This window comes from Vombatus ursinus, unplaced genomic scaffold, assembly GCF_900497805.2.
Source record: "Vombatus ursinus unplaced genomic scaffold, bare-nosed wombat genome assembly UNPS02009173.1, whole genome shotgun sequence".
In the NCBI taxonomy this organism is placed as follows: domain Eukaryota; kingdom Metazoa; phylum Chordata; class Mammalia; order Diprotodontia; family Vombatidae; genus Vombatus; species Vombatus ursinus.
In genome coordinates, this window is record NW_020948951.1 from 4,145,003 (window position 1) to 4,171,620 (window position 26,618).

General features: G+C 41.3%; 1 protein-coding gene across 5 annotated transcripts in view; it reads left to right on the forward strand.

The window, feature by feature from the left end:
- MLLT1 (MLLT1 super elongation complex subunit) overlaps nt 1-26,618 on the forward strand; it is a 93,896-nt gene that overhangs the window by 54,940 nt on the left and 12,338 nt on the right. For 2 of the 5 annotated variants that reach the window (XM_027850914.1, XM_027850916.1), the window contains exons 4-7: nt 9,930-10,073; nt 10,595-10,603; nt 14,390-14,515; nt 19,263-19,808. In XM_027850914.1, coding sequence (XP_027706715.1) covers nt 9,930-10,073; nt 10,595-10,603; nt 14,390-14,515; nt 19,263-19,808 — 825 coding nt within the window. The remainder of the gene's footprint in view (nt 1-9,929; nt 10,074-10,594; nt 10,604-14,389; nt 14,516-19,262; nt 19,809-26,618) is intronic. The other 3 variants (XM_027850915.1, XM_027850917.1, XM_027850918.1) reach the window with 2 other exon arrangements.

Consider the following 26,618-nt stretch of genomic DNA (forward strand, 5'->3'; position numbering starts at 1 on the left):
TGTTCATGAACAGTAGTTTATTTAACAGTCCCCCAATCAGTTGGGATTGTTTCCAGTTGGTCATGACTCCAAAAAGTCTAACTCTACCTTTCTGTGATTCTGTCGTCAGTTGTTCAGAGTAGTAATGTCATTTGGTCTACTGAATTACATAGGACTAATCCCTTCATTAATACTATACTATTGAATTTTTTGAATTCTTGGGTTTGTTTTTAATAGGGTTTTGGGAGGCTGGGGGATTCTTCCTACATTGCCAGCTGTTAACTTGTTGCTGTTAATGTGCCTGCCTGAAGTAGTCCTCTTCTTTTAATTATCCATGAACTGAGAAGTCAGGTAACTAAACTTGTTGAAACTGTTTGGGTAGAAATGGTCTCTCTGCATCCATTCCTTTACCCTCTCCAATCTGTTTTCTACACAGCTAAAAAAGTACAGATTTGACCCTGTCACTTCTTAGCTCAAGAATCTTTAATAGTTCTCCATTCCCTCTGGGATAAAATAAACTTACTCTCTTTGGTATTTAACACACTTCACAATCTGGCTTCAGCCTGTCTTTTCACTTTGATTACACTTTCCTTTCCCCCTTGTATGCTACAATTCAGACAAACTGGTCTACTTGGAATTTTTTGTATACACTACTCCATTTCCTGCCTCTGTGTCTTAGTACAGTCTGTCCCTTATGCCTGGAATGTTCTGCCTTCTCACGTCACCACAGAACTCTTTGCTTTCTTCAAGGCTCAGCTCAAGCACTACTTCCCTCAAAAGACCTTTCTTGATTCACCTAGTTGTCAGTTGTCAGTTGTCCTCTGCCACCAGCTAATCACTATATATATATGTAGATATTATATCTATACATGTATTTACTTAATCGATGAAGATTCATCTTTCCCCCTTCTTGAGCACAGGGATTCTCATTTTTACACTTGTATCTCCAGCTCCTAGCATAGTTCCTGTCACATGCTTAATATTTATTGGTGACAAAATAAAAATAAGTATAAATATAGATACATTTATTCATATATTGATTTAAGGGTTTCCTAGTGCTCAAGGGGTTTTATGAGTGGAGTGCATAAATTTCAGCAATAGGAGGCTCAGATAAGATATCGATGTGCCTAGAGTACTTGCCTACTTTGCAAGTGGTTTTGCAGCACAGTTGGTATTGTTTGGTGGGACCGCCAGAAACTGGCCTGAGTCACAGAGATGCTGACTGATTGGTTTGTTGTTGTTGTTTTTATCCTCATATACTTAAAGCTGAAATTTCTTCAGGTGGGAGGTGATAATTTAAAGGCTGTTGCTTCATGTCAGGGCAAAAGCTAGAGCTGGAAATTATGAAGGTCACTGTGACATCTGTCAGTGGATAGCTCTTGTGATTCTTGCACTATAGTCCCGTCCATTAGGATTTGGTGTGCTGTGATTTAATGACATCTGGCCACTCTGAGAACCTCCCCTCCCTGGTAGTTTTGCTTTTGTCACTGGCCATTTGGGGTTCTTGTACATGCTGGGGAAAGCAAAGATGAAAGTCAAGAGAGAGATGCCAAAATGCTGTCCAAACCCCTGCAGACTGGCTGGAGAGCCACTTGGAAATTATTTCTCTAATATTCAAGAAAATAGCTTCTGCTATGCTAGAGCTTTTGAAGTGGGAGGGACCTGAGCGGACATTTGGTCCTTGCTGGCCACCCCTGCAGGAATCCCCTCAGCAGCTTCCCTGAACAGAAGGGGCTGAGCCAGTTTCTGCTTATACAACTCTGATAACCAGGAGTGCTGAGGCAGCCTCTTCCACAAGAGAACAACTCTGATTATTACTAATTTCATTCTGATATTCCTATATCAAATAAGATAATATTTGTAAAATGCTTAGTACAGTGCCTGGAACATAGTAGGTGATTAATAAATGCTTGATCCCATCCCCTTCTCCCCCCACTCCCACGTATTTGGTGTTTACTTCCATGTATTCATTGTGGTTTTCCTATTAGAATGTAATTTCCTTGGAGGAAAGCTGTGCCTTGTTTTTATCTTTATCATTATAAGAGCTAGGCATTTAATAAATGTCTGTTGAATGTATGTTGCATCTATTTAGGGCTACTTAGTGGTCATTTTTGCTTTTCCTGGATTTTCACTGAGTTCCAAGTTGCTAAAGTGTCCTCTGGATAAGTAGATAAGAAGAATGCCAAGGAGTAAAAAAGGATCCTGAAAGAGAGACCATACATTTGTTTAAAAAAAAAATCTGTACCAATATCTGTCTTTCATGAATCTATAGGATTCATTTGATTCAGAACTAGAAGGCATGTTAGAAATCATAACCTTTTTGTAGAAGAGGAAAGTAAGACCCAAAGATTTGGTAACTTTCTTCTAGTCACATAGGTAGTAATCAGTTCAGCAAACATTCCTGAAGCACTTCCAGTGGGCAAGCCACTGCTACCAGAAACTGAGCAGGACTAGGATTTGAACCCATATCACAGTTCTAAAACCATTGCTCGTTCCCCTACATCATTAGTTCTTTCCCTCATCAATTATATAACTTCTTGAAAAAAGAGCTTTGTTTTTGACTGACTGAATGCTTTGGATTCACAAACACAAAAGGGCTTCTATAAGAAGGTGATAGTATTAATGATAAAGTGATAGTATTAATGATATTGTATAAGTGGAATGTAAAGAAGATGATGTTATAAGGTGAAGGGTGGATTTAGGAACTTTAGAAATATTTGGGTACCCCTGTGAGCTTGTGGTTCCTCCATGCTTACAAGAAAAGATTAGGGAGGCTTACACACCACAGTTTGTTGGACCAGTTGTCAGGGGCCCAGGATGCACATTTGGAAACTGTTAGTGCTAATTCAATTCCTATCCAGAGCTATCCTTAGTTTCCTTGGAACTTGAGACAAGGGGAGTTATAGACATACTTTCTGTTCTGGGGGCCAGGCTAGATGGAAGAAATCTTACTTGAACTGTTTTGGGTGTGTGGGAGTCTCTTGTTCAATGGTTATGGTTCTGAGTCTGATTTTGGAGCAGCACAAGGAGTAGTCCTTGGCAAGTGCATTTGCCTGACTTGTGCACTCACCAGGAAGATCTAGACCTTTCTGTCTCTCCTAGTATTCAGAGGAAAGAAATTGAAGAGCAAGGCTGGATTTGTGTGTTCAGTTATATATATTGTTTTGGGAACTTGAACTGGTTTGTCCAGTAACCTCAGGGCTTTGGTCTGTTTACAGTGAGAGGGAAGCTGGCTTGTAGCCAGAAATATTGGGGAGTAGATTCCAATATGAGGCTGGGCTCTGGGCTCTGAGGAACATTTGCAATTCTAGATTCAAAGGTATAACTTTAAGTGGCATATTAGAGGAAGCATGACATCAAGAGTTTGAGTCCACTCACTGTTACATTTGTGTTTGCCAGCTGGCACCGACATTTATTGTACTAATATCACTTCATGTATATAATGAGCTGTTCAGGAATGCCCTTATTCTTTTTTCTGATAGTCGTATTTGGCAGTGCTGTATTATACTAAGTGAGATTGCCTTTCTCTTTCTTCTTTCACTTGTCTGATGTGCTGGAAAGAGCAGAGGATGTAAGAGTCAGAGAAGCTATGCTTGGGACAGCTAAGTGGTAAAGTGGATAGATATGTCTGAAGTCAGAAAGGCCTGAAGACTCATCTTCCTGAGTTCAAATCTGGCCTCAGACATTTACTAGCTCTGTGAACCTCCGCAAGTCACTTAGCCCTGTTTGCCTCAGTTTTTTCATCTGTATAATGAGCTGGAGAAGGAAATGGCAAACCACTCTACAAAGAGCAACTGAAATGACTGAACAACAAGAGCTGTGCTTGCTGGAACCCACAGGCTTTGCTACTTAACTGGCTTAGCAGATAAAGATCTGGATTTAAACCTAGATCTGATTCCAAACCCTGGCTCAGACATTTACTTGTTGTGGGATCCTGGGCAAGTCACAGCCTTTCTGAGCCTCAGTTTCTTCCTCTTCAAAATGGGGATAATAATAGCACCTACCTTACAAGATTGTTGTAAGGACTAAATAAGGTGATTCATATGAAGTGCTTTGTGAACCTTAAAGTGCTATGTAAGTAAGTGTAAGCGGGCTGTTATCACTAGTGCTATTACCTTTATAACCCTGGGTAAGTCAGTTCACCCCTGGACCTCAGTTTCCACATCTTTAGTATGAAGAGATTGGATTAAATGATTTTTTGTAACACCTGAATTATTATTGCCTCACTCTAAATCCTATTATATTAGTTAGCTTGCAGGTGTTTGAATTTCTTCCCGTCAGAAAGGCATTCAAGCCATTCTGAAATTTCAGCCCTCTACCAAATTTATATCTGTGTTAGTATTTTCAGTGCCTGTAACAGGGAAAAGTCCATTCAGCATCCTTCTTGATATGCATGAGTAAGTACATCCTCTCTAGTTCTAGATCTTAGTAAGTAACCCTCTTCCTGGTGTCAGACATAGCCCCTCATGCAGTGTTCTTCCAGGTATTTCCTTGAAGCCTGAATGCCCTTCTGAGGTGCTGTTAAGTAAGCCAATACTTCATATGTTTTGTATTGAATATCCTGTCTTAGTTGATTTATATAGAAGGCTTTATGCTACTCAGTGAAGATAGGCTTATCATTTATAGGGTTGACTAAACATGGTCCTCTACTCAAAATCAGGCATAAGTTTTTTAATCAAGAATGTAACCCTTCTTTTGTGTCATTGCTTCTGTGAGAAAACCAGATTCAGCCTCTGGTTTTTTCAACATACCTAAATTTGAGAGTAGCTGATCTATGTAAATGTCATAGCCTTTAGAGAGAACTTCCATCATGGCATAGTTAACAGTGTAAGCGCAGATGAGAGTAGCAGAGATGGAAGAAACTTAGAATTCATACATCATAAACTTTGTGTAATCACAGGAATGCATGCCCCTGTTTATGGTCTGAGTCCAGAAATTCAACTTCTCAGTTTTTAAAATACTTTTAAAAATTATTATTTATTTTTAGCATTCTTTTCTTTTTAAATTCTGAGTCCAAATTCTTTCCTTCCTCCACCACTGAGAAGGCAGTTGATATATTAGTCATATCTGTGAAATCATGCACAACATTTCCATATTAGCCATATTATTTTAAAAAGCAAGAAAAATAAAGTGAGAAAATTATACTTCAGTTTGCACTCAGTTCATCAGTTCTCTCTCTAGAGATAGATTTTTTTTTCATCATGAGTCCTTTGGAATTGTCTTGGATCATTGTATTGATAAGAATAGCCAAGCCTTTCACAGTTAGTCATTGTTACAACATTGCTGTTGCTATGCACAATGATCTCCCAGTTCTTCTCACTTCACTTTACAACAGTTCATATAGGTCTTTCCAGGTTTTTTTCTGAAACCACCCCCTTTGTCATTTCTTATAGTACAGTGGTACTCCATCACACTTGTATACCCTGACTTTTTCAGCCATTCCCCAGTTGATGTGCATCCTCTCAATTTCCAGTTCTTTGCTAGCACAAAAAGAGCTGCTATAAATGTTTTTGTAAATGCTATATTGGTCCTTTTCCTTTTTCTTTGATATCTTTGGGAAATAGACCTAGTAGTGGTATTGCTGGATCAAAGGGTATGCACAGTGTTATGGCCCTTTGGGTATGGTTCCAAATTGTTCTCCAGAATGATCAGACCAGTTCACTACTCTACTGGTAGTTCCTTAGTGTACCTATTTTTCCCTCAGGTAAGAGGTGGTGATTAAGAGTTACTTTCATTTGTCTTTCTCTAATAAATAGTAATTTAGAGCAGTTTTTCTTATGATGATATTATAAGTTTGATTTCTTATTCTGAAAACTGCCCGTTTATATCCTTTGACCATTTATCAATTAGGGAATGGCTCTTATTTTTTATAAATATGACTCAGATTTGTATTCAGCATATATTCAGAAAATGAGGACTTTATCAAACTTGATGTCAAATTTTTTTGTATTAGTTTGTTGTCTCTGCTACCTTTTAGCAAAATGTAGTTTCCCTGATTATCTCTTTTAATTAGGTCTGTTTTAGCTTTTTGCTTTGTCTGAGATCATGATTGCTACTCCTGCCTGTTTTATTTTTTTTGTTTGTTTTGTTTTTTAAGTTCAGCTGAAGCATATTAGATTCTGCTCCAGCCTTTTATTTTAACTCTTTGTCTTTCTGTTTCAAGTTTGTCTTTTGTAAACAACATGTTGTTGGATTTTGATTCTAATCCATTCTGCTGTCTCCTTCCATTTTATGGGTGAGCTCATCCCATTCACATTCACAGTTATGATTACTAACAGTATTTCCTCCATCCCATTTTCTTCTGTTTCTAATCTCTCTCTTTTTATCCTGTCCCTCCTCAAAAGTCAGTTTTGCTTCTAATCACTACCTCATTTAATTTGCCTTTTCTTTTATTGTCGTCATCCCTTTTCTTATCCCTTGCCCTTCCTGTTTCCCTATTGGATAAGTTATGTTTCTGTACACAAATGAATATATGTGTATATTTTTTTCTTCCCTCTTTGAAGCAATTCCAATGAGAATAAGGTTTAAACATTTCTTGCCACCCCCAATTTTCCTTTCACTGTAAAAGCTCTTTTTTGCTCTCCTCTTTTATGTGAGAAAATTTCCCCATTCTTTCTCTCCCTTCCCCCTTCTTTGAGTGCATTCCTCTTTCTCACCCCTTCTTTTTTTGCAGGAGATAATTCCAGTATAATTAGCTCACATCCATGACTTCTGTCTATGTAAATTCCTTTTAACTGCCCTAATAGTGATAAAGTTCTTAGGAGTTACAGGTATATCTTTCCATATAGGAATGTAAATTGAGACCCTTAACAATTTCAAGATCTTTCATGTTAACCTTTTTATGGCTTCTGTTGAGTCTTCTGTTTGAATGTCAGATTTTCTATTCAGCTCTGGTTTTTTCATCAGGAATTCTTGAAAGTCCTCTATTTCATTAGATGTCTATTTTCCCCCCTGAAGGATTATACTTATTTTTTTCTGTGTAGGTGATTCTTGGTTGTAATGCTAGTTCCTTTCCCTTCTGGAATATCATATTCTAAATCCTCTGCTCTTTCAATGTGAAAGCTGCTAAATTTTGTGTAATTCAGGCTGTAGCTCCACAGTATTTGAATTGTTTCTTCGTGACTGCTTGAAGTATTTTCTCTTTGACCTGGGAGCTCTGGAATTTGGCTATAATATTCCTGGGAGTTTTCATTTTGGGATCTCTTTCAGGATATTATTGGTGGATTCTGCCTTTTTCTGTTTTATCCTCTGTATCTAAGATATTGGGACAGTTTTCTGGATCTAAGATTTTGGAATTGTTTTCCTTAATAATTTCTTGAAATATGTCTAGGCTCTGTTTTTGATCATGGTTTTCAGGTAGTTCAGTAATTCTTAAATTCTCTCTCTTTGATCTGTTTTCCAGGTCATTTGTTTTTCCATTGATGGTTCACATTTTCTTCTAATTTTCATTCTCTTGACTTTGTTTTATTATTTCTTGATGTCACATGGAGTCATTAGCTTCCACTCACCCAATTCTAATTTTAAAGGATTTCTTTTCTTCAGTGAATTTTTGTACTTTTTTTTCCCATTTGGCCAATTCTACTTTTTAAGGAGTTCTCTCCAGTGAATTTTTTGTGACTCTTTTATCAGTAGGCCAATTCTGTTTTTTTAGTGTTAAAGTGTTATTTTCTTCAATATTTTTTGCACCTGTTTTATCAAGCTGTTAATTCTCTTTTCATAATTCTCTTACATCAATCTCATTTGTTTTCCCAGCTTTTCCTCTTCCACTCATCTCTTTCTTTAACTCTTCCAGGAATTTTTGTTGGGCTTGCTTCCAATTGCCATTTTTCTTTGAGGCTTTATTTGTTGCTGTTTTCCTGTTGTTGTCTTCTTCTGAGTTTGTCTTGGTTTTCCCTGCCATTGTAGTAGCTTTTTATGGTTAAATTATTTTTTTGTTGTTTGCTCATTTTTCCAGCCTATTTCTTGACTTTGAATTTTATGCTAAACTTGGGCTCTGTTCACCTGAGGGTGGGGAAGCACTGTCTCAAGCTTCAGGCTTTATTGTGCTGCTGTTTTCGGAGCTAGTTCTGGGGGTCTACAAGTTTTGAATGCTTCCAAGGTGATGTGTGCCTGGGAGAGGTGTGGTCACTGCACTCGGGTCTTTACCCCCGAAGGGCCCCTGGTCTCTTGCAGCCACAAGTGCTAGTGCTTTCTTTGCCTTGGAAACTGTAACCAGGGCCCCCGCTCAGCTTCTGACCAACCACTAGTGCTCTTCTCCACCATCGAACTGCAACCCAAAATGGCTTGTGGACAATCAAGTTGCCAGTCAGTGCCAGCTGTACTGAGTGCCAGCAAAGAGTCCCCTGTAATCTCTATGTGACCAGTTTTCCAATCCCCTTACCTTATCTGGATTGAGAGCTTCTGAAACTGCTGCTGAGCTACTATTGCTGGCACCACATTTAGACTTGCCAGCACTTTTAATAAGTAAATGAATGATGGATCTAAGTCTGCATTCCAAGGATGAGTTTACGTAGCATGACATGAATAAATTCAGTATATTTTATAACCCAGAACTCAGAAACTTTGGGTGAAATTGAGCCACTGGGCTTAATTTTTCAGGGCTAGGTAGTACAGAGGATAGAGCATCAGACCTGGAGTCTGGAAGATCTAAGTTCAAATTTGGCCTCAGACATTTACTAGCTATGTGACCCTGAACAAGTCATTTAATCTCTGTTTGCTTCAGTTGCCTTATCTGTAAAAGGGGGATAATAATAAGATAATATATGCAAAGTGCTTAGCACAGTGCCTGGAATATGGCAAGCACTATGTAAATATTAGCTGTTGTTCTTGTTATTAATTTCTGTCTCTTATGCTTGGTATTTTACTTCTTGCCTATGGAAGAGTTAATACGACTTTAGAGCTGAAAGAGACCTCAAAAATCATCCTGCTCTTACATTTTACAGATGAGATAAGGATCCACTAAGGGTAGTGATTTTCTCAAGGTCATCAGTTAGTAAGTGTGAGGGTTGGGATTTATGCCTAAGTCTCCTAACTTGGATCTTCTCCAAATCTAGTGTTCTTTTCCGCTATACCATGCTGTTCTCTGCCCCTCAAACAGGTTTTAGTTGCCTCGATTGCCAAAAGGAATCTTTCTGGACTCCCTGGTCCAACCAACTGTTTTACTCATTTATCTCATCTATTTAGCCCTTCTGATGAATATGGACAGGAGACTCAGAGAGCATATGAGGGAAGCAATGCTCTGAACTCCCCTGAGGGCCAACTGTGCTGGCTGCCCTTTTCCCTTTGGCTCTTCTCCCAACCCTTTTGGTATTTGGCACCCCTCTCCCTGTCGTCCCCCCCCCCAATTCTCTCCCCAGTTCTGACAGCCTAAGCATGATAACCGATTTATGGCACTATATAAAGTGTTTTAAGTCTATTGCATTTGATTCTCACAACAACCATTGAGATGGGTAGTAATAATATTACCTCCATTTTACAGAAGAAGAAACTCAATTCAAGGAAAGTGAAGGGATTTTTCCATGATCTTACAGTTTTTAAGTGTCAAAACTAGGATTAGGACCTAGGTCTCCTGACTTCAGGTCTAGCATTCTTTCCATTATACCCCATTCAAGCTGGGCTATGAACTTTCCATAGCAACTTGAGTTGGGGGCAGTCCAAGTATGGCTCCAGGCAGCTACTTGCTCAGGAAGTGTACAGCTGGGCACAGGCGTGGTTATGGTAGTTTGGTTTTCTGAGAAGGAAGGGGATAGAAGAGAGGGGAAAAAAGGTAAGTGAATTGAGAATGTAGAGAAAATTGGTAGGCTATAATGGCTCTCAGTGAATATGTCTGGAAAACTGTTTATTAAGCCATGCTTGCAAATTCTTTTGGGTGTGCAGCATGTATCACTGATATCTCTGCAATCTCAAGTCTGATCCTCTAAAACTGGTTTCCTATGTTTTCTTGGTTTAAGGAGGAGCCGAAGAAGGTTTGCTTCACATATGACCTGTTCCTGAATCTGGAGGGAAATCCGCCTGTGAATCATCTTCGTTGTGAGAAACTAACTTTCAACAACCCCACCAAGGAATTCAGATCCAAGCTTCTGAGGGCAGGAGGGGTGAGTGCCCAAGGGGCTGAAACTTTTTCAGTTTGCCAGGGAGGAGGCACCTGGTTCTCTGTGGAATAGAAACTCTCATAAGGCTGAAGTGTATGCATGCTACATAATAAAGGTGGTTTTCTGTTGATATTAAAACCCTGCCTTTTCTGACTGGCAGATGGTGCCATCTACATTCCTCTTAGCTAGCTGGCTCCTCTCAGAATTTTAGCTCTAGATTTTAGAGCTAGAAAAACCTTAAAAATCACATCATTGGACCCCTTTCCCCCTTCCCAGTTTATCGATAGAGAAGGTGAGACTGAGAAAAGAACAGGTTATTTGCCAAGTTAATGGGAGATCCTAATGACAACGCAAGACTTTTCTAGGACAGTCCCTAGGTGTCAGGCCCAAATGTTAGTATAGTCAACTCTGGATTTTTTTAGGAGCTGATTATCTAATTGGTGGATTATTGATGCTCTTTGTCTCCCCCTCACCTTTCTGGCTGCCTGCTGTTAAATTACTGCCAATGAATGGGATGGATGAAGAGAGAGAAGGTGAGAGGCCTGTCAGTCACTTTCCTAAGCCCATTGGTTTAGAGGTTCCTGGTGAGGCAGGTTCCTGGATCTGTGTTCAGTTTTAGGATGTTCTAAGTGGCTTTTTTGTGTGTTTTGCTGAGTTTTCCATGTCCTTAGACTGTGTCAAAAGCTTCTAGTGACAGCTGTGTTTTATATTGGTGAGCTGTGAGAAGTGTTATGATTGCTTTGGCTTGTCTTTCTTAGTTTGCACGCCTCTGCCCTGCATGGAAGAGTTGATGATGCTGCTGTGGGGAAGGGAAATGTTGAAAGAGAGGTATGCTGTGTTTCCAGGGGTTTTAGATCTTCAGGCTACAAGTTTAGAAGTCATGAAAGGACAAAAGTCTTAGAGGCCTTGTTTGGCTCTAGCTGACGAGCCCAGAAGGTATTTGGGGGTTTGAACATTGAAGGGCGAAATGGAAAAAGCAGTGCCCAAAGTGAATGTCTAGGAATTGGAATGAAATGAAGCCTCTGGACTTTTAGAAGATTGTTCACACTGCTCTTTTTTTGTCTTCATTTTCTTTGGGATTTAATTATAGAGTATTATGCGAAATGTTTCAAACCCAGCACATGCTAAAAGGCTTGGTAGAGGAGAGAGTAGAAGAGGGGTTGGATGGAAGAGTAGAGAGGGAGGGATAAAATGATGGAGGGGCAAGGGGAAAAGAGACTGTGAGTAGAGAATAGAGTGATGGAGAAAAATGGAGATTAAGATAACTGTACTTTTTATTTTGTAAAATATATAAAACAAGAATCATAAAAAGTCTAGTACCATCTCTAATCCCCTATGCGCCCCCAGAGTTCCCACCAACTAAAAAAAACTAAAACTAGCTTTTCTGGTAATTTGGGGGTGCCGAAGAAGGCACTGGGGCTTGAGAATGACAATTCCTCATGTTCACCACTGATGGAGAGCAAAGAGTCCTCCTTTCATAGTTGTCCAGTGCTGTCAATTTTTTTACCTTAAAAAGAGGGGAGGAAAGGGAAGGGGGCCAAGTTCATTGGTTAATAAGTCTCCTCCTACTGGCTGTGGGGATCTCTGCAAAGAAGGCCAAAGTCCGGGACTGAATGAGTCTGGATGTGTTTTCACAGTCGATCTTTACAACCTTTTCTTCAAAGTGCTTCAGGGCCCTGATGTGCTACCTCTTCTAATAGGAGAGAAAGAGGTAGGAAGTAGTAATAGCATCAGAAAAACAGAGAAAGAAGAAAGAAAGATGGGAGGGGAAGAAATAAGCCATAGCTTAGCTAATCTACAGGCCAACTCTTAGGAGGATATTATTCCATCAGTAAGGAAGGAGCCTGGGCTATGGAATACAGAGCATTAGTAGAATACAGAGCATTAGCCGTAGTGGTCTTTGTCCTGGGTGCTGCTGAGAAAGAGAGGAAAGCCTCGTTAGGAGCTGGTTTGAATTATCTCTAACAAGGCCCTTAAATGCTGCGGACTGGGGGTGGGGGGATGGAGGTAGTGTTGTAACCAGTGGTGTCCATGCAGCTGTTTTCATCTAAAGCCAGTCAGGCAAGCTAAGTAGCCACTGGTACCCCAAGAGTGATGGCATTGGCTGTTCGACTTGCTTTGAAGTCTAGTACCACCAAAGCCAGCATCCTATGAAGGGGGTCTAGTTGTATCCTCTCTCAAGACTTACAACCTGGGAAGAATGAGTCTTCAGACCTAGCACAGTACCTTGCTCCTAGTTGGCACTTATCCTGTTGAAACCTATAGGGGAGACTTCATTTTCTCCTTGTTGGATAGCTTTGCCTTTAGCAGCTTCTTGTTGTGCATAATCATTCACTTCTCAGGAACTTGTCAGAATTGAGCAGACTAGTTGCTTCCCCTTAAATCTCTGCCAAAAAGAATGAAGCTAAATATTAAGCCAATAATTGACTTATTTGTGCGTGTCCTTCAGGCCTGGTTATTAGCCTTGTTGGTATATGAGGCTCAGCCCGAAGTAGAATTAGACCGAATATTGACCATTCCAGTGGAGATATCACCAGCCCTGTGGCTCCACTAAGTTAATGGAGTCTGAAATACATGATTAGTGATGCCTTCTCAAGCTGTGGGGTTTGTTTGATTAACTCAATTGATTTTCTTTTTTCTTTTTTTTTTTTTTAAGAATTTTACCTTTGTTAAAAAAAGTGAAAAAAATAAAACAAAAAACAATTTACCATAAGATGTCAGAATATAGGAGGGGTAAGGCAGTCAGTTTGAAGAGAGAAAATTGAGTCCAACTCTAAGTGAAAGGGAAAGACCGGTGATGGAGGAGTTCAGGAGCCTCAAGGAAACCTGTGGATGAAACAGAGGCCCGGCTATTTAACTGGGGCTTCTCAGGTGCATCGTGGGCTCCCCTTGCATCTTCTCCCTGTGCTTGCTTACTGTTTCTCTGTTCTGGGAGCCTGTATGTGGCGGGGGGGACTTAACTCCACATTTTATTTTCAGCTCACTGTAGTCATTCTGGTAGGACTAGCAAATGGATCAATTTCTTTCAGTCACCTTTTTAGGGATATTATCATGAATTTTACAGCAAGACATGTCCTGATGACCCACTTTCGCCTCATGCTCTACAGGTTCAAAGTGGTTGGTGTGAGAGGCCATACACATGCCTTCTTTCCAAACATTCCTCTGGGCAGGTGCCCTCCTCATAAGTGCTGTGAAGGAACTTTCTCCTTCAGTTTAGCTTCTTAGGTTAAATTTACTAATTTTGTTCACCATGGAATTAAAGGTGATAGACTGTGTAATTAATGCTTCTTTGGCTGAATCAAGTTCTGAAAAGGCTTGTTCCAGTCTTTTTATTGTGCATCTTGCTGTGACCCAGATTCTGGAGTGAGCAACATGTTATCTTTCAGCATTCAGGTAGCTAGCCCCTTCCCTGTTTGGCTTTCTCTGCCCATAATAGCTGACTTGGCAAACTTTCTTTCAGTTGGGGAGGAGTTTATGGGATGGATCCCCTGGGAGCTCATGCTGGTGTGGTTGCCCTGGATCCTTTAATTTCTTGTACCTTTCCAACAAAGAGAGCATTGAAGAGCTTTTCTGTCCCAACACTGTATTGAGGAATTGCATTTGCAAAGAGAAGAGCTGAAGTGTCCTTCTTAAATCTGAGGATCTTGATTCCTCTCTCCTGATTCTTTCTCAAACTTTTGCTTTATGTTCTTGGACAAGTCACTTAACAATTTCTTTGTTTCTCAATCATCACCATCTACCTGACAAATCAGGTTGCTTGTCACCTAAGTTAGGTCAGGGATATGTGGGACTTCAGAGATTGTTATTCATCTGTTCCCGTTTAGCAGAAGGCATTATAAGACTGCTTATTGCTAGTATTTATCTAGCTTCTTATTGTCTTCCCAAATTGTGTTTTCAGTTGCAGAAACAAAGCAAAAGTCATATTAATTCTTCGAAATCCTTAATTCTTCAAAATTCCCATAGCACTCTTTCTGGAACATCTGTTTCAAAATGTGCTGCACATTGTACTTCAGTGTATCTCAGAGGTCATGTTGCCTATTTCCTAGTCACAACAATCCTTCTGTTTCTCCAGGTAGGACTGGCATGTAGCAGTACACCTCATCACCCTTCATTTTAAGTGCTGAGAATTAAGTTAATGACATTAGCAGAGATGTCTGACTTATTAGGGAAAAGTAGCCCATAAACTACCCTTTCCCTTGCCTATGAAGGAGACTTCCGGGTGCTTTTGGCTGTAGCTGATCCAGCACCTATCTCCTCCCATTTGGGTTTCCACTCTTCTCCTTGCTCATTGATAATATCTGTCTCTTCTTTATTACTAGGTGATGGTAATGCCAGAAGGAGCAGAAACGGTATCCAGGCCCAGTCCTGACTACCCCATGTTGCCCACAATACCACTCTCTGCCTTCTCAGATCCCAAGAAGACCAAACCATCCCATGGCTCCAAGGTTAGTGAGGCTGGAGACACAGTCATTTGGGAGCGTTGTGGCCCAGCTGCTGGAGGGTTCCTGTATTAAGTGCAATTCCCTTAGGTGTAGTCTGATTCTGAGTTTCTGGAATGCCCTCCCCTTGGCATCTTCCCTCTTTGCTCTCTCCCTGGCTTGGGCTGTACTTATCTTTGAGTAGTTCCTCTACCCAGAGTAACAGGCTTTCCTGTATTTGGAAGAATGACTGGACAGAGTAGTAAATGCTCCTTTTACTGTGCTCAGCTTAAAATCAGCGGTGCTGCTCATTCCTGCATGACGAACCTTGGGCTGGCATCTTTCATCATCTTCAGTGTACAGGGGTTCTTTTTCCTTCTGAAGTATCTCTGCAGGACTTCTCAAATCTCCTGAGCTACATACACACAGTTGTTAGATCAGTACTTTAATGCCAAGCCTATGAGTTATCATATGTGGTATTAGGGATGCTTCTGCAGCATTGCTTTTTCAGTAATGACTGAAAACTTGTCACAAAAGACTGTCGGGATTGGGTAGATAAAGAGTAGAATACAACATATCCCACTTAATTCCTTACCCTTGGGGATATACAAAGTGTAGTTGATAGAGTCCCATGGCTTGTTCCAGGTCCACTTGGATTCCCTTCTATCTTCCCAAATCATCCCTGTCTGAATAAACATATAAGGCAAGCTTATGAGATCAACCCTTTGAAAAGCTGCTGGCTGTTACTATATAAATACAAACTTCTTAATGTTCATTTGTCATCCACAGTCTGGTGCCCCCATTTTCCCCTCATTTAAACCCTCCCTAGTGGCTGAGGTACATTCAGGCTTTGAAGCAACTATTTCTCTCCTTGTCACAACAGCTAACAAGCTAGTATATTTAACTTCTTTCTAGTTGTCTTATGTCTTTGACCTTTTGAGTAGTTAGAAAAATGAAAGAGCCAACATAAAAGAGGTTATGGTCCCTTATCCTAAAGAAGACGCTATTTGTACAAAAGAACTACACTGATCTGAGTCAGTGGGAACTTCTTGGTGTCTTATTTGGGTTTTTTTCCGCCTGAGATGTCAGTCATGTGTCTCTGAAATAAACATTTCGTTGTAGAAAGAAATTTCTCCTCCAGATAAAGATTAGAGCAGATAATAACTGAAGTCACTTCCAATCTGGAGAATATTTGAAAGAAAACAGGATATGCCTCTGTATTAAACACTTGAGGGATGTTTTGATAGAGCATCAGTGGGCAGGAATAGATGCACATATCTGAAATTTTCTGTACTATGGACTCTAGTGATTCATCTTTGTCCCCATGGCATAACTGTAGAAGAGAGGGAATTCTTCTCTCATCAAGGTTCTTGTCATTTGAGGATTTTCTATATGTCATTTTTATTTTCCCACTAAAGTCTGCCCCCACATTCCTGTAACATATGCAGTGGCTAATTGATCATTCTGAGGTCACCCAGGATGTCTGTGTTGAAAAGTTTCTGGTCCTGAGCCCAGGAAGAAACAGCCTACCTAGATAGTTGGATCTGTGGTTATCATTTAGCCATACCTGCATTGTCCAGGAGGGTGACCACGTGTCATGATGTACCTCCTTCCAGAATCCCTTGCCCTTGAGGGAAGAGGTCGCCTGCTTGGTGCAAATTCATTTAGGTTTTCAATCAGCAGAAGGAAAATTCAGAAATGAAGCAAGCTCACATGTACTACTTCTATGAAAAACTTTCCCTCTTGACCTGGCTTTCTTCAGTAATGGCATTTTAAGTCAAGCGCTGATTATAACCATCTCTCTATCTTGTCAGGAATCATTAGTCCTTAGAACTCTCTTAGACTGTCTCTTTGTGAGCCCACAGGCTTTATACAAGAGAAAAACCTTAATTTCTTCTGGCTTCTTGCAGTGCTTATTCTTTTCCTACAAATGGAGCCAAGCAGGGTTGAGGGGTCATTGCAGGAGATAATGGGTGAGGAGAAGGCTTAAGAGCTGCCTTTCTGTAGCTCTTCTTATCTTTCCTTTCCTATTTCCAATCCGTTAGACAACTACAGGAATTTAGTGGCTGAGCTCCCTATATCTCTTTGAGCTATAAGTAGGCAAGGGAAGGAGAAACCCAGTGACTAAAATCCGTGGTCAACTAAGTGGCTTTTGTCTCCCTCAAGATCCATCCCAGGCAAACCTTGAGAAGGCTGCACAGCAGGCAGGAATTTGGCATAGTCCATTCAATTGGATAAACTGAGAGGTGAACTTGAATCCTGTGTGGACTATGGGATTCTGTCATCATTATCCTAGGCTAATCTAGTTAGTTAGCAGATTTACCCTGTGTCACCACCAGCGAATCCTGGACCTTCATGACTCACTGGGCCTTGGTTTTCTCCTTCTTAAAAGTAAAGGATTGTACTGGATGACCTCTGAGGCTCCTTTCTGCTCAAAAAAGCTGTGCTGCTCTCATGATGAAAGAAGCTAAATTGGTAGTGTTTATTAAAACAATGGTAGAGCGCTCTTTGTTTCTGTAGTCCATTGTTTCTTTTCATTATGGAAGGTGTAAAGTAGACACTAGTCTGGTTACAAATGATTCCTGGCCACTGGCCTGGTAACCTTCCTGGTAAACCAACAACAGGACCTCTCTTCGTTGACCTCTTTGTGGCCAAGAATTCCACCTGGTGACTGCAGCCCAAGCTGTTAATGGATGAGTCTTCAGAATTCTCAAGTGAAGACTCGTTGATCGGATTCCAGTGGATTGTGTTGAGTGACGTAAGAGTTGTTAACATGTACAGGGTTGTTTTGGGAGATTAGCACAACGGAAGATTACGGGGAATGAAGTATATATAGATTGAGCCAAGGATGGAGGTACTGTTTATCCTGTTGCATGCTGGTCTTTCTCTTCCCTCCAGAACTGGGGCTATTTTCATGGGATTGGGACCAGTAAACCCAGAGCCATTGGTTCCCTGACTTAGGCAGAAATATCTTGGGAAACCTCAGATAAGTGGAAGTACCCGTATTAGCTTAAAGCCTATGGATTGAAAAAAAAGGGGGGTTAAGGGGGAGAATGAGTTTTTAAAATAGATCATTATTATTGGTAATAATAATAATAATACACATTTAGTTTGTAATAGTCCCATTTTACAGAACAAGTACAGAAATGATTAAACTACCTACCTGCTCATTATCTCATAGCCAGATTTTGAACTCAGGTTTCCTGACTCAGAGTCCAATACTCTCTACGCAATGCTTCCTTTCCCACTACTTTCGCTTGGAAGCCCAAGTACTGGACTTGAATGATTAGCAATTGTTTAGATCTGAATGTGGGAATTTGGGGGTGTTTAAGTGGAAGTCCTTCAAGAGAGAAATAGACTGCTCCTTCTACTCTGTCCTTCCCTATGGTAATTTTCATCAGCCTTAGGTAGATTGCAAGGATGGTCAGATTGACTAGGCCCTTGAGTGAGTGTAGAGGTCATACTGCTTTATTATTCAGATGAACCTTCCTGCTTTTCTTTTTCTTCTCTTTATCAGAGCACTCTTCCCCAACCCCAGGAACTGGTGGATGACACCTTCATTGAAGTATTTCCTTTCTTTAGCTTGGGCCCAGCGTAATAATAAAAATGATTTTCCCAGTACTTCCAGCCTTCCTGCCCAAGTTAATTGGAGGAGATTTTGGCCTTGACTGTCTCTCTATTTGTCATCTAGTATGGATAGCGCTTTCAGGAAAATAACAAAGAATTGATCGTTGATGTAATCGATTGGCTATAACTTACAGAGCTAATAAGGAATTGTCATCATTATCATCATTTCAGCTCAGCTCAAACATATTACATACCTGCTGCGTATAGACACTGTGCCGGTTGCTAAGGCTACGGAGAGGACTAAGATGTAGTCTGTCCTTCTTGAGGCTAGCAGCATGACTGAGGAGCAAGGACACATGCCCATAAATGATAAATAACAGTACTGGGAGGAGAATGAACAGAGAGCCAAGTTAGAACACCTGTGGGTCAAGGACTGAGACTTAGATTTCTTCATATCCCTCATCTTTGTCTCAGCACCAAGCACTAAACATTTGTCTGTACTGAAGTATTCCTTAAGAGGTTTATTGATTGAATGGATTCTAGAGTAGAAGAAGAACACCCCCGAGGGCTGGTGGAGCCGATTTCAGGAGGAGGTGGTTTTGAGATAAGAGTAAGACTTGGGTCTGCCAAAAAGAGTGGCGGGCGGGGGGGGGGGGGATCATTTCTGCGGGGCCACACAGCATAATTGAGCTAAGGAGCAAATGTGCATGGTGTAGGCTGGAGCTTGGCAGGAGCAGTCAGCCTGTAAGGAGGAGCTGTGAGGGAGAAAGCTGGAAAGGTAGGTTGGGGTCAAATCACGGAGGGCCACGAGGTGTCAACTTTTTCCTCTGGACAGTGGAAAGCCACTGAAAGTTTTTGAGCAAGGGGGGTTGGTGGTATGTATGTGGCTTTATAAAGTAGGCCTTTAAAATATCTGACATAATATTTGCACTCCTTGAAATCTTCAGGAAATGTCATTGTAGCATATATGGAAGTCTTAGCCAGAGGCCTTCTGAGGTCTGCTAAGACTTCTTTATAATTTAATTTGCTGACTGGCTTTTACACTTTGAGGAAAATGTTCTCTTACCAATCCTAAACTAAACAGGCTATAATTTTCTTGGGAGTGTTAGGGAGGAGGAAGGGTGGTAAAAGTAAAAGGTACTCTTCTCCTTAGGCAATTTCTTTCCAGGAGACATCATTTGACTTTGTTTTTCTCCCTATATTTCAGGATGCAAATAAGGAAAGTGGTAAGGCCTCCAAGCCCCATAAAGTAACCAAGGAACACCGAGAGAAGCCAAGGAAAGACTCTGAAAGCAAAGGCTCCTCCAAAGACCTGGATCGTGAACAGACTAAGCCACCGAAGGACAGCTCCCGGAAACCACCTGAGAACAAATTGCCTAAGGAGGAGAAGGTGCCTCCAAAAGCAGCTTTCAAGGAACCAAAACTGGCAGTAAAGGAGACCAAATTGGAAAATATGTCTCCAAAGGGTGGGCCCCAGCCTGAGCCTAAGCCTTCCAGCAAGCGCCCTGCCAATGTGGACTCACCAAAGCCCAGCGCCAAAAAACAAAAAAAAAGCAGCTCCAAAGGGGCAAAGAACATCTTGGCGACCTCTCCCCGGACCTCGTCTTCCTCGTATCCAGACAAGAAGCCAACTAAGGAGAAGATGAATGCCAAAGCTGAGAAAGTGAAGTCAGAGAGTGAGCCCAAGGAGATCAAAAAACCTGTGGATCTGGAAGAATCTAATTCTGAAGATGAAGCTTCCTTCAAGTCCGAGGTGAGGATGGCTTCTTTCCTTCCTTTAGCCAGTTATCTCCTGAATACTCTGCCAGCAAAGAATGGCTCTCACAACCAGCGCCATGCATAGAGCAGGCCCAGGGACATAGTGTTCTCACTGGGTACAGGCACAGAATAAGAGAGAGTAAACTCTTCCATTTGGGCAGAGGGGCACATTCCTTCCAATTTGTTTCCTGGGTGTCCAGATGCTCTTAATGTTAATTAAATGGGAGATAGGAGGATGAAATCATATCATAACCTAGATTAAATTATCATGTCCTGTGTGATTTTGGGGAAAAGGAAATAAGCGAAGATGCTAAATGAGTGCTTATATCATATTCTAAAAATTCCCTGAGTTACCAGCTGCTTGTTATGCTTTCTTCTAACCTTTACACAGGCTTGGCCTGCCGTAAGATTTAACACTTGAAGGAACCTAGTAAGCCCAAACTTCCCATTTCACAGATTGGAGATCCAAAAAGAGTTGACTTGACTAAGCTCACATAAGTGGGAAGCAGAGCCAGTATTCAAAACCTGACCCTTTATCTCCTTTCCACTGCTTGGAAACTTCTTTAGTTGTCTTGCCATGAAATCGAAACCACCAGTTGGTCTGCGCATTATGCTTTCCACTTCCAAGATTCTAGTATGATAGAAAAGGCACCGGATTTGGAGTCTAGAAGACCTAGGTTCAGATCTCAGTTCTCTTGGGCCTGTGTGACAATGGTCAAGTAATCTTCCTTCTCTGGACTTAGTTTCCTCCTCTCTACAATGAAAGGGGGTGGTCTTTACATTTTTAAATACAGTAAAGCTTTATTTAAAAGTGCAAAAGCCATTCCTTGGGAGCAGTACCAAAAACAGGAAGGGGCCATAGTCTGCCAACCCTTGGACTAAATGATCTCCAAATGATCTTTCCTAATGATGGGAGGAAACCAAGATATTCTCAGGTGTTTTGTGAACTTGATGGTTGATCTAAAATACTTGTCTCCATCACTCTTATAGTTGGATACATCTTGGATGAGGTGGGACTATAAAGTCATGTGACTAATGGCTAACAAACACCAGAACTCATACAGCCTTCAGAGCTGACACTTTGGCTGGCATGTGCCTATTAAAACAAGATTGCCATTGCTCAGACTGGGCCAGGCACTGGGGCTTTCAAAGAGGATGAAGACATCCCTGCCCTCTAGGGCAGGGTTCTCCCAGCCTGGCTGGGGAGACAGGACGTACACACAAAAAGATAAGTAATTGCCAAAGGTCGGGTACACTGAGGGCCCATCGCTCTGAACCTCCCTGGTCCCTCCCATCTTTGAGCTGGAATGATGGCTAGGTCCTGCTTGGGAGTTCTGTCAGTCCATTCTCTCTTCAGTGTCCATACTTTCTCCCATGGTGTTAACTGTAAGCCGTGCACATCCTCATCGGGTGAGATGTGTTTATCTTCTTGTGTGAGAAAGTGCACACTCACTGAATATGGAATCAGGGAATATCCTGGCTCAGCTGCTTAGACACTTTACTGTATAACCTTTGACAGGGAGACCTTGGAGAGCCTTGTAAATCCTGAATTTTCCCATACATCCTTTGTAAAGGATCTTTCCAGTATTATGGAAGCCTCCTTTTTTTCTGCATCTTTTTTAACATTTACTGGACGCTAGTACAGATTAATACTACTGTAACTTCACTCTTGCTACAAGACTGATTTACTTTCTTTTCTCAATTATACATTAGATTTTGTATGATCAGAATGTATGTGTTCATACATTCCCTGCACGCAAGTAGTTACGTTGGTAATATCTGGCATCTTCCTTAGCACCAACCAGGGTCTCCCCATCATCATTTAAATCACTTGCAATTTTTTATGTTGTACTTCTACTTAATTTTTTATGACCAAACAGTATTATCTACTGATAAACCTTTTGCTATAGTACTCTGTAGGGTCCAGGGGGGTTTTACATACATTTCCCCAATAATTTTCACAAAGTTCAAGTGAGGAAGATGTGATTACCTCCTTAACTTTCACATGAGGAAATTGAGGCTCAGAGGAGAAGTGACTGTCCACGTTCACATTGATTAAGTGAGCAACAGAGCAGAACTAGATCCAAGTCTCCAAAGTCTTTAATTCTGCCCATTTCTGGTTTCCAATCTCCTTACATGTCATAACCACTTAGTGAATGAATGAATGAATGCATCATCACCTGCCTTCTTCACCATTCTTGGTTCTTTGTGACTCTGGGGTTTTTTTGTTGTTGTTTTCTAATTTTTTTTGCTCTTTGGTGAATCAGTCGGGGTTAAGTGACTTGCCCAGGGTCACACAGCTAGTAAGTGTCATGTGTCTGAGGCCGGATTTGAACTCGGGTCCTCCTGACTCCAAGGCCGGAGCTCTATCTATTGCACCTATAGAGGCTGTTTAAAAGCATTACTCACAGGTACCAAATTCCCTTTCTAAGAGATGCCTGCCAAGTGTTGAGCAGTTGACATCCTTATTGGACTAATCATACAGCATCCCAGGTTGACTTTTTTTTGGGCTAGGCAGTGGGGTTAAGTGACTTGCCTAGGGTAACACAGCTAGTAAATGTTACGTGTCTGAGGCCAGATTTGAACTCAGGTCCTCCTGAATCTAGGGCTGGTGCTCTATCCACCATGCTACCTAGCTGACCCTCAGGTTAACTGAGGTTAACAGGTTAACTTTTGAAAGGATTGGTGCTCATTAGGAAGTGTTAATAAGGTCTGATGAGGGGGAGCAAAAGTAGCCATATGACTTTATATTGTATATTGAACTTTAATTGCCCTGTATACACAGTATGCCACAATTGGGTGCCAAGTTGGTACTTTTGGCTTTGGTAATGAAGATGTATGGTGGGACCTTGAGGAGCATTGCCTCCAGTGCCTAGGCTTACAGTGGTACAGCTTACAGAGGTTGTACTGTGAAGCACCATTAGAGAGGGCTGAATGTGCAGTCTGACTTAGAGCCCCATGGTTACCACCCCATGCTTTACCAGGCCAGCAGTGGAGGTAGCAAGGGGGAGGTAGAGTTGTAAAACTGCTTCTTGAATGGCTTCTGGTGTCTGCATGTCTGAACTGAAATCCATTTTCGTTCCTTTTTACCATGTAGATTTGGTGGGGTGCTAGGCTAGAAATGGCTCGATTATATTCAGTTACCAGCCAAACTCCAGTTGCTATTTTCTTAAGGATTCTGTTGGGAACCTCACCTGGAGATTTCCTTTTCCAAGTTGAAAGAATCAATGCTTTATCTAAACGTTGTTTGGAAAAAGTGGAATGGGAACTTTCTAGCATAGAGGTCCCTAATCTTTTTTGTGTAATGGACCCCTTTGGTATTTTGTTGAAGCCTCATCAGTATCTTTACTAAGGTGTGGATGGCATGCAGTGTAGTGGGTAGAGTGCGGGAGTCAGGAAGACCTGGGTTCAAATGCTACCCATGACACTAGCTGTGTGATCCTGGGCAGATTACCTGACATCTCTGAGCCTTGGTGTCCTCATCTTTAAAATTGTGGAGTTGGACTAATTGGTCTTTGAGGCTGTGCTGCGGTGTCTCTGTGAAAGGATTACCTACACTTTGAGCAAGTAATAATTATAGTAGTAGCAGTAGTTTCTGTAGCATTTTTAGATTTACAAAGTGTTTTCCTCACAAGAACCAGTACTCAGTACTTGTACAGCAGTACAGGAATCACTCTTTCTCTCTAGCAGATAAATCAGCAAAGGCTCAAAGAAAGGAGGTAACATGCCTGGGTCACACAGAAGTACTACTTTACAAGTGATTGTGCATCACTGTTCATACTGTATGGTGGGGCCATTGAAAACCAAGCTGAGTCAGAGAGATACTAATTGACTGGGTTTTTTACCCTTGTATACTTAGAGCTGAGATTTCTCCAGATGGTAGGTGATCTTTAAAGGCGATTGCTTCATGTCAGGCAAGAGCTAGAGCTGGAAATTATGCAGGCCACCATGACATCTATCAGTGGACAGCTCTTATGATTCTTGTACTATAGACCTATGCAATTATATTTGGAAAAGTGTGATCCTTGTGCTATGATTTGAGTGACATCTGACTGCTCTAAGAACCTCCCCTCCCTGCTAGTTTTGCTTTTGTCATTGGTCATTTGCTGGGGAAAAGCAAAGATGGAAGCCAGCAGAGATGCATCAAAGAGAGATGCTGTCTAAACCCCTGCAGACTAGCTGGAGAGCCTCTTGAAGATGATTTCCCTAACATTCAAGAAAACCCCTTCTGCTATGCTAGAGCTCTTGAAGTGGAAGGAACCTGAGAGGACATTAGGTCCTTGCTGCTACCCCTTACAGGAATCCCCTCAACAGCTTCCCTGATCAGGAGGGGCTCAGCCAGCTTCTGCTTATACCCCTCTAGGGACTCCTGAGGCAGCCTTTTCCATAAGAGCACAGCTCTGAGGGTTACTGAGTTTGGTCTGATATTCCTATACATTTTGTCTTCCTTTATACTGTACATGTTGTTTCCTTCATGTAAGCTTTTTGAAGACAAGCACTATCTTGTTCTTGTTTTTTTATCCATAGCACTCGACACAGGACCTGGAGCACTGCAGGCATTTTAGAAATGGTTGTTGAATGAGGACCAAATTAATGAATTGGACTTCCTCTCATGACTTAGGAATGTTGCATCAAGGCAGATTTCAGCTTCCTTTCTTCCTCTTCCCTTCTCCTCAAAATAAATAAATAAATTAGAGGCATTCAAAAGCAGAATGGGTTAATTTGTTTAATAAGTAGCTAACAAATATGTAGTGCCTTAAGGTTTACAGATGCTCTCCAAATATTATCTCCCTTTATCCCCACAACAACTCTGAGAGGCAGGTGCTATTATTCTCCTTATTTTGCAATTGAGGAAACTGAGGCAGACAGCATTTAAAGGACTTGCCTGGGATCACACAGTAGGTATTTGAGGCCATATATGAACTTAGATCTTCCTGACACCAGGTCCACTGCTCTATCCATTGTGCCACCTAGGTACTATACTGCCCATCCCTAGAGATATTCAGGTGGAAGCTCGATGACCACCAAGTTGAAATGTTAGAAAAGATTCCTGTTCAGGTCAGGACTGGACTGCAACTAGCTTCTCTACGAATTTTCTTGCAATTCTGTGATAATCCTTTATGATGTGTAGAGAAAATTCGTCCTACTCTTCAGCAGGAATGAATATACTTGACCCTGAAGGGAGGTGCCTGTGTGCTGTTAAGCAGCCTTGCTGTTCTTCAAGATTCTTAGGGTGACTGGGCAGCTAGTCTGCCAAATTCCAGAAGGCCTTGTGACTCACCAAGTATCAAGATCTGCTTGTCAGTATCTTTCAGGACATGTTCTGGTTTGCTGAGGTTCAGGCTACTGCCCTGGAAATGTAGATGTGTGCTTACCCAGGCCACTAGATTTGGGACCTAGGTGTCCCAGTCAGCCAATTTAGATTTTAAAGATGTGCAGAAAATGGGTGCAAGAACTGGCAACAATGGATGAATATAAAAGTATCATAGTTCTTTAAAAACAATATCAGAAATATGGAAGCTCAGAATGAGTAGAGACTGTCCAGGAAAGCTAAAGTCAATAGAAATCAGGGCGTTTTTTTCCTAACTACATTAGTAAATGGGAACCAAAGAAGGGTTAGGACTGCTTCAATGGTTGAATGGGGATGATGGAAAGAATATAGAGCTTATTTTGCTTTTGTTTTCTCTGCCAAGGAGAAGGAACTTTGGACTAGGATGTGTAAGATAAAACTAATAGGGAATTGATCCCCATGGTAAGACAGAACCCAGCTACCCCTTGATGAATTCTGGTTATCTGGTCCAGATGAGCTACTCTTTAGGTAATGAAAGAACTAGTAGATGTTATTGTTCAGCCACTGTCAGTAATCTTTGAGTGACCACAAAGAGTGGATGCTAAGCAGATCCCTCTGCAGGGCCTTTGTGCCCAAAATCTCAAGGTAGCTGCTAAGTCAGCACTAGTTGATAATTTGTTATTCAGATTTTATTCTGCCACTTTGTGATAGCTTATGATGTACCTCTGTTTGAAGTCCTTAAATACCATGAATATTTGCCTCTCACTGTGGGTGGAAATACTGAGTTGAAGGAGGTCCCTTTTCCCGGAAGATCCTCATCCTGCTTTTCAGTTTACTAAGGGGAATGGGACCTTTCCTTATATTCTTGCTTGAGGGCCCAGAATTCACTCGTGGAAGAACTCTGAAAGATGCTTACTGACATCTGGTGGTCATTAGCAATTAAAAATTATAGTCATGTTCTTTTCTGGGATAAAACGCTATTTTCACTGACATAGAAAATAGTGCCTTTATAAGATAGTGAATAAGGAAAAGTGAATGCCAGTTTATGTCTCTTGTAGGTCAAGGAAGGTCATAAGTATTTTGGACTAGGGGTGTGTCCCAGGCCTAACTCTAGGCAGAGCCTCAGGCCTCATTAGATGTCAGTTGTTTGGCACATGGACATCAGTTGGTTGTCAAGTGTGTGTCCAAGTCAGTAGACTTGGCATCCGTTGCTAAAGCTTTTGTCACAGTTGGCAGAAGAAAGTGAAGCATGGATCCCAGTGACTGGGCTTGTGGAAGCCACACTGCTCCTTTTTGTATATTCTACATTCCAACCAAACTGGTCATTCCCTGGCCCCACTTCTCATCTCACTCTTACCAATCTGTGTACCTTTGCATGTGTTGTTCTCCATGCCTGGGAATGGTCTCCCTGCTGTCACCTCTTCATGTTGAAATCCTTCAAGCCTCAGCTCAGTTGTCACCCTGTCCTGGAAAAAGCACTGGGTTGGGAGGTTCAGATCCCAACTGTTTTCTCTG